This window comes from Hypanus sabinus, chromosome 17, assembly GCF_030144855.1.
Source record: "Hypanus sabinus isolate sHypSab1 chromosome 17, sHypSab1.hap1, whole genome shotgun sequence".
Lineage (NCBI taxonomy): Eukaryota > Metazoa > Chordata > Chondrichthyes > Myliobatiformes > Dasyatidae > Hypanus > Hypanus sabinus.
Window position 1 is genome coordinate 35,008,078 of NC_082722.1, and position 8,219 is coordinate 35,016,296.

Here is an 8,219-nt window from a genome sequence, read left to right on the forward strand (position 1 = left end):
GGTAAATAAATATCCAAAAGATAAATACATATCCTACTCATCGCAATTCGTCAATTTATATTAAGTCCATCATATCTCGAAACAAAAGTGTCATTTTACATATCATACTTTAATTGCCAATCCACGGATAAAATATGCTAAGTACTCCAGCTAAAGTATCGATTGTTTATTAGTGATATTCTTGGGAAGCATTAACCTTTGGGTATATTTAAAATATGCCCTGTTAAAAAAAAACGAAAACATGCTGTAGGGGTACCCAGGCTGCAAGTTCTGTGAAAGAGTTTCCTTTATTCAAAAATTTGTAAGGTTCAGCCCCAATTCCTACCGTTCGGCTACGGGAAAGAAACAGCAGTAACTAATTTGAAATCCCTTGACGTGCAAATGCGATCCCTCTGCTGTAATGAAATTTAAGATGTAGATTCTTAGGAGACAAGCCAAACTCCCCAAACGTCCCGATTTTATTAACGTCTCCCTCCAAGAATTTGCAAATAAAAGTTTATGTTTTTTAAGGCAGTAAAAGAAGTTGTGTCACAGGCTTTCAGACCGCTGGGTCCAATGGGTGCGCCAAACATTGACGGTCATTAATTGTGTTTTCTTTTCAAATCAAATGTCAGTGCAATTAACAGATTTTGATTGGAGGGCTGCTAAGGATTGATTCCATATGCGATAAGGAATGTGCAACTTGTTATCTGTCGCCCCGGAATTACGGAAAAGCTCCAAACGTGTAATTCGAAGAGTGCTGACTGCGTTTTCAACACTTTGATCTCTACCGCTCTCTCTATTTTGTTTCTCTCTCCAACACTTTTTTCTGCTTGAAAGTTCCCGCAGATTTCTTGCTTGGTTGAAATAGCTTTCGAATATTATTGTAAATTGAATAGACATGAATTCTTTCTAAATGCTCGCCATCTATTTGTAACATTCAAACATGTCTTCGGGATTTCACGTTTAAAAAGGGCATCCTAAATGGTTCGGGTTAAAGCTGACTGCCAACAACTTTCATAAGCTCACCTTCAGATAAAACAGTGAAACGACTAAAGTTGGATTCAATTACTTGCCAAGAGAAGCAATATCTTTAAGTTACATCATGAAGATTGTTATAAACTAACCCCAAAGGATCCGGTAGATATAGAGTTTGAGAAATATCGTCGATTACATTATGCATACTGTACAGCCCTACTGGATTTTGGCAGTGATGGTTAGCATTGGGAATAATAAGCATTTGAAATAAGAAAAATAAAACTCAATCTTACTTCAGGGTCATTAAAACTTTATTTATAGTTCAGAGCGGAAGTCTTAGGGTAAGCACTGGACCAACTTTGTTTAAAAAAAGATCGGTTTCAGATTATGAAAGATTTTATAGCGCTTCCTTTAACCAGGACTTCTCACACATTCCCTGAAGAGGTTTATAAGTGTAGAAGGAGTAACGAGTGTTAAAGAGGAGTAATAAATCAGCAGCTGGCCAGCGGGTCCTGACACCGCCCGGAGATGCGGCACGTGTCATGGCCGGAGTCTGAGTGCCTTAGAGCGGGGAAGTGTCCCAGCCAGGACCGCCGGTTGAACAGCTTCATTTATTGTGTTATAGTTCAAACATGGAACGAGTTGATCTGACCTTTTAACATTTTTTTCAATACTGATCAAAAACTAATTCCACAAATGTATATGAAATAATAAATAATGGTGTTTATAGTCTGATGACTCCACTGTAATGAAAACCCGACATGAAGCTTTTGCCCTGAAGGAAACATTGATCCTAATAGCATAATGGCCTTCCATGAAAGAATGAGCAAAATATACAATAACCTCGCTTAGCATAAACTGCTATCAAAGGACCTCTGTCACAGTACTGGGCCCACTATCTGTTAGATTCGTATAAGTATCCAATGTTTTACCGCTCGACATTCATTATTACTCTTTGCATAACTCATTTTAAAGCAACTAAGCTTTGAAAACATGTTAATTACACAGTAATTCAACGAAGCTCTCAAGTCTTCAAAGGGTTAATAACAATAACGTGTTTAGTACCGTATGTTCCCTAAAATCAAGAGGCGGGCTTCTTCAGTCGACTAATTGATTTTTGTACAGTGTGTACTTCAGCCGCTAAAGTTACTCATTAAATTAATAGATTATTAGTGCGTTGGTGCTGTTGCAGATGTCAATGTCAGAGGAGACACGTTTCTTACTGAGCATATTAAAACCAGTCACAATCCACGTGTCTTTCAGTAAGTAACAAACGTCTAAATTACTGATACCACGATATGAAGTACGCGCAGTGACACGGGGCAAATCACATTAGCATGACAATATGGAATCTATAGAAATGCAGCGTCGAAACGTTCCGTGCCGTGACCTCCATTCCTCACTGTTCCCTTTAGCTGCATCACCTGCGGCCAGCATTTGCTCTTGATTTTTGTCCAATGTCATTCCGTGTTTTTACTCATTTCCCATTGTCTCACTTTCCTGGTCCTCCCCGCGTCCCAGCTTGGCCGCGCGCTGTTTGCGCCCGCAAATTCTTCGCACATTTGCTTTAATCACTTTAAAATGTCTCTCCGTGCCTGCTTTTCTCCCGCCTTTACTATTTTGCCCCAGTGATCTATTTTCCTTTATTTCAGTCTTTCAGCCTGCGTCTTTCTTGCCCTTATTATTATTTAGTTCTCTTCCCCCTTTTTTAAAAAAAAGATACGTTCAGCCTACATTGCTGACTTTTCATTCTTACTTTTTTTCCTTTCTTTTCGTCCTCTGCATTCTTTTTTTCCTCTAACAATGTTTAAGCTCTTTCGTTTGTTTCAAAAAATGATCCAAATGCCCGGCTTCTCATTTCCCTGACTCTTTACCCTTCATTGCTGCTCTAAATATTCTTTTCGGATGCGTTTTCTATTCTTTGCATCACTTTGAGCTGATGTGATTCCCTTCAACACATGCGGCTAAGGGTTTTCTGAAACACCCTTGCAAATGCACAGACACACAATACTGGATTTTTCAAGATGATTAAAATTCTGTCTACATGACACATGGCAATGTACCTGAGATAATTAATAAGCTAATCATCTTTTATTATCCCCCTCCCCATCTGGGCAGAAACTGAAATGGAGCTGATTCCGCCCCAAAAATCACTCAGATTAAATTGAAATAACAAACAGCTTTCCAATGTGCTGCAAAGCACACAATCGGAGATGTGGACGGTGTTCGTCCTTGCAAAAACACTAAACACAGGTCACTTCGAGAACCCTCCTCCGTTAGAGAAAACAGGAACACCCCCGTATAAAATTAATGAGTTGAGTTTAATATAGCAATGGTGTCCGACAGCGCGCGTAAAGTGGCATCGCAGTGAATTCCTCCAACGGGAAATAACGCACCCGACCAAAGCTTAGACCTGTGCTGTAAGTTTAAATTTTGAGTACAGAGCACTGTTCCCCCTTTTGTGCGCTTTCTACTTCAATGCGCACAGCGTTTAAAGCACAGACGCAACGTTTGGTTTGCAAAACCTTTCTCAGAAATCAGATAATAATTCGATTTCCAGATCGTATTTCTACTCATTTCGATACATGGACCCAAGACCAAATAAATAAAATGTAAAACAAAATACTTTCTTCTTCATACAATAGGTGGACGATTATCTGACATCAAATACCAAAAAGATGAGCCGTAAAGCGATTAGATGTGGTACATACAGATTTAATATATCGATTCGGAGAATTTCAATCCGGAGACTTGCTTCACTCTAATCCGCATTTATTACAACCTCGTATTTAGCTTTATCATACAGACCCATCGTTGCTGAACACCACAGAGGAGCAAGGAACAGGGTACAAACAACGTGGGGTCATAAATTTGCTAATTACAGTTTAGGGACAGGACTAAAAGTGATAATGAGTTTGATTTGAAGGCGCTGGTGTCTGATTCTCACACCATTTATTTACTAGTTCAACCACGGGACTGGGAGCTTCTGGGATTGCGCCGGATTTTTTTTTTGTTTTAATATTGCGTTGCTTCTCTTTGATGTCAAATGGTGACTCTACAACTGTTTGAAGTCCATTATTAACAAAGAATTAACTCGATCCTAAGCTGTGTTGCCCATTCTCAGCCTACGCGGAGGGTTCCTGCAGCGTAAGAACCGCCAGCTCAATTAGAGAGGAAAAAAATCTAACCCATTTCTACCAAACAAACGTACTTTACTAGAACAGTTATCAGGATCAAAGCTGAAGTGTATGCATTTGTACTGACGTCACCAAAACTAAGTTTCTGCCTAACAAAGTTTAAACAATAGCTAGGAGAATGAAGTTTAGTCACACTGAGTGAAGAACTACATCAAAGAGATTAAAAGTTGTTTAAATTCTGTTTTGGTTTACTTGGGTCGATTTTCTTTCCTTTTTGCAACCAATTACAGTTCTACAAATACGTAGCGTTTGGAAGAAACCCTATGGCAAAAAGTGGGAGGCGAATGTTCTTCTTTAAAAAATTGGGAGCGGGCGTGTTTTTTGCCGGAGAAACTAGTACTGATTGGCGATTGCAAACTGCGACTTGAATGCAACTGAAATAAAAGATCGCGACGTCAGTAAATAGATTTGGAAAAGACACGCTCTGTGACAAAAGCGGAGATTGAGTAAAAGCTGCGGCGGACCCTAAAGAAATAGGAGGGGCTTAGTTAATACCAGAAATGTCAATCAGGCCATCAACTCCGAATAATCTCTACGAATCTGTTAGGACCTGACCCGGGCACCTTCAGATCAATAGCAAGTTGAGAGCGAGCGATCGGATCGGTTACAGTGCGTCTGCATGTGGAAACGTATACTTTCAACTGAGTCTATAGCATTAAAGGTGGATTCTGCGGCTCTTTCTGCACAGAGATTTCTCTCGCAGTAGTCACTGACCATGTCTTTCCCACAATTGGGATATCAGTACATAGCTGCGACTAGGCCACTATACCCAGATCGCCAGGGTATATCGTCTTCCAGGACTGGGAGCGATCTGACGGCGTCCGGTGCTGCTTCTACCGTACTAACCATGTATGGATCCCCTTATGCCGCTCAAGGATACGGCGCCTTTTTGCCTTATGCAGCCGATCTCCCCATGTTTCCTCAGCTGGTAAGAACATTTACGTCAATTCGCTCTATCTTCGTCTCTTCAATTTAGTAAATCATTAAAAAAAAAGTTTGTTGCAACCATGAGAACAAGACCCAGGGATGAGGAAGAGGAGATATAGGTCTCTGCGGTAATGCCGTTTTCTTTTTAAAAGGCAATCGCTGCTTTTATTTTTTTTCCTGGCGAGTTTTCTCGATAAAAGTTTTTTTTCGCCTGTCGCTGTGTTGCGTTTGCTAGTTTCACTCGCGCTTCCTTGCTAATTTCACTTGCAGATTTTTGTGCCGATTTCATTGCTGGTTTGTTTCTATCCACTTTAAACCTTCTCCTCCTGATTCGTCCCCCAAACAGATAAATTTCCCCACCACCGACACCCTTTCTATCCCCACCCCCCACAGCATTCACAGACTTTTTTTTGTGTTTCAAAATGGGCGGATCGTTTAGTAATGCAGAATGTAATTGAAATAACAGCAATGCTTTATTTTAACATGTATGCTTAAAAAATATTCCCACTTTCGTCCTTCGTTTTCTTGCCCAGGGCGCCCAGTACGAACTGAAGGACAGTCCGAGCGTACAACACCCTGCTTTCCCACACCACCACGCCGCTTACTACCCTTATGGCCAATACCAGTTCGGGGATCCGTCCAGGCCGAAAAACGCCACAAGGGAAAGTACCAGCACCTTGAAAGCTTGGCTCAACGAGCACAGAAAGAACCCATACCCGACCAAAGGGGAGAAAATTATGTTGGCCATAATCACCAAAATGACCCTGACCCAAGTGTCTACCTGGTTCGCTAATGCTCGGAGGAGGCTTAAAAAGGAGAACAAGATGACTTGGACTCCCAGAAACCGAACGGACGAAGAGGGTAATTCGTATGGAAGCGACCCGGACCTGGAAGGGGAGAAAAAGGAGGACGACGAGGAGATCGATTTAGAGAATATCGATACGGAGAATATCGAGAGTAAAGAGGACGAAGACGAGCACGACCCGGACTTAAGCCTGGACTGCAAACTGGACGGGAGAAGTGACTCTGAGATCTCAGACGCTTTTGATGACTTGAATGGTTCCGAGGATGGTTTTCTGAAATCGGTGGTGAAAGACTCCAGAGTGACTGAGGAGAAGCGAGGCGACCTTTCGCCTGAGATTTCAGGGCAGTCCAGTGGCGACCAGACCAAAAACAACGCCGAGGGGAAAAGCCCCGTCTCCTCTCCACCCGAGAACAGCCTGTCGCTGAACCAAAAGCCTAAGATCTGGTCTTTGGCTGAAACCGCCACCACTCCGGACAATCCCCGCAAGTCCCCACAGATAGGCAGCTCTCCTGCGGGGCCTCCAGCCTCGTCTCTCCTCGGCCAGCACAGACTATTCGCCTGCCCCATGGGCAAGTTTCAGAACTGGACAAACCGAACCTTTTCTCATCATCCCCTGGCTTTAATCAATTCAAACCACTTCCTCGGACTCAGTGCTAGTCAAGCAGCCCCTGCTGCTGGTGTCCCTGCATTCTGTACTGTAAGAGGTGAAGAGCGGGCTCAGACAGCAGAACCCACAGTAACAGGTACAGAGCATTTGACTGAAAAATACAAAATACATGCTCCAGCCAGACTGTGAGAACGTCAGACAAAATTTTCAAAAGGATCAACGTAATGCAAAAAAAGAATAAAATTGATTAGCAGCCTTAACGCTGGGCCCCCACTAAAGTTCAAATTTAAAACGAAAGTGAACTCATTGAAGATCTGCAAAGTGATCCATGCTGTTTCGAATTAATTTTATTTTCTGGTAATATCTATACAAAGGCTCTTTCTCCAAGCTTTTGAATCGATACCTAGAGATTTTTACATCCTGTTTCCGAAAAGTAGCATTGCTCAACTGTAACTGAATACAAAATAAAACTCCTACAAGGCGCAATCAAAGTAATGGGATAATGATTTTTTGATGGCCAAAATTACATTTATTATAAACTGATCTTTAGCACCATTGTAAATGATAATTTATAATTTGGTTACAACAACTTTTTTCCAATAAATATTAGACGGCAGAAAAGACCAATGTAATAAGATAACACTCACCACTTACTGTATTCGGATCACTTTATCCTTGAAGTTGCATAATAGGTAACGATTCCCCAACAAAGTTGAATTTCAGCGTGTCGCTCTGGGTAAAGGTGGCCTCGGTAATGGCGAACAATACCAATTATAAGAACTCGTTATTATTTACAGATCGAAGCAGTGCCTTGGAAATAGAGAAAAAAATAGTAAAGACAGCTTTTCAGCCGGTTCAGAGACGGTAAGAAATACATTTTATTCTTCCCTGTATATTCCCACGATTTCATACCAGACTCGAGATCCCAATCCAAACAGGCCTACAGCTATTTTTTGGGGTACCTTTCACTGCAGTTAATCTGCGTTCAAAACTTAAATTGCAACATGTTATGCAAAACATGGTTCTCAATGTTTATTACAAAAGTTGTAAACACTGATGGTCAATAATTTTATTCGTTTCAGACCCCAGAAACAACTCGATGCAGCCATGGTTTTGTCGGCGCTCTCCTCCGCATAGTCCCTTTTGGCTTTTTTTTAAACTTTTATTTTGTAACCATTTTCTTGTTAAATGGAATGTAAAAAATGTTTACCCCTGTATAGTTTAACCTGTAAGCATGTATGTGTATTAAAATAAAATTGGTAATGTTATTCTGGCCGAGAAGGCGTGTATCAATTAGTTCAGTTTGTGACATGTGGAACCCAGATTTTTTTTTGTAAGTCGAGTGAAAATTAGGTATCACCTGGTGTTCGAGATGTTTTGTATATACCGCAAACAAAAGTGTACATACGTGTGAACGAAATTGTACAAGAAAGTATATATTTTTGGCTAATAAATGAACAATTATGACTTTACATTTGTGTCTGGATTTTCAAAACTCTCAACGAGCAGCAATTCCCCAGGAACATATTAATGTTTTGTTTGCTAAATGCATTGAGATATATGACTATCAATTGACATTCCAGCCAGAAGAAAATACATACTGGAAATCTTGTAAAAGAAACGATTTAACTGAAAAAGCCTAAGCAGTATTTAATTTTGCTTTTAGTATGGTGTTTTATAACAGTCCGCAACAAATTGTAAAAGGTTATGATCTCCTCTGGATTAT

The 8,219-nt window shown here is 40.7% G+C and overlaps 1 protein-coding gene across 1 annotated transcript; it reads left to right on the plus strand.

The window, feature by feature from the left end:
• The first annotated feature begins 3,685 nt into the window (after positions 1-3,685).
• irx3a (iroquois homeobox 3a) lies at positions 3,686-7,965 on the plus strand. Its single transcript, XM_059992824.1, has 4 exons — positions 3,686-5,082; positions 5,615-6,629; positions 7,291-7,357; positions 7,576-7,965. The coding sequence occupies exons 1-4, from the start codon at positions 4,870-4,872 to the stop codon at positions 7,628-7,630; spliced, it is 1,350 nt and encodes a 449-aa protein (XP_059848807.1). The 5' UTR covers positions 3,686-4,869; the 3' UTR covers positions 7,631-7,965.
• Positions 7,966-8,219: the final 254 nt, after the last annotated feature.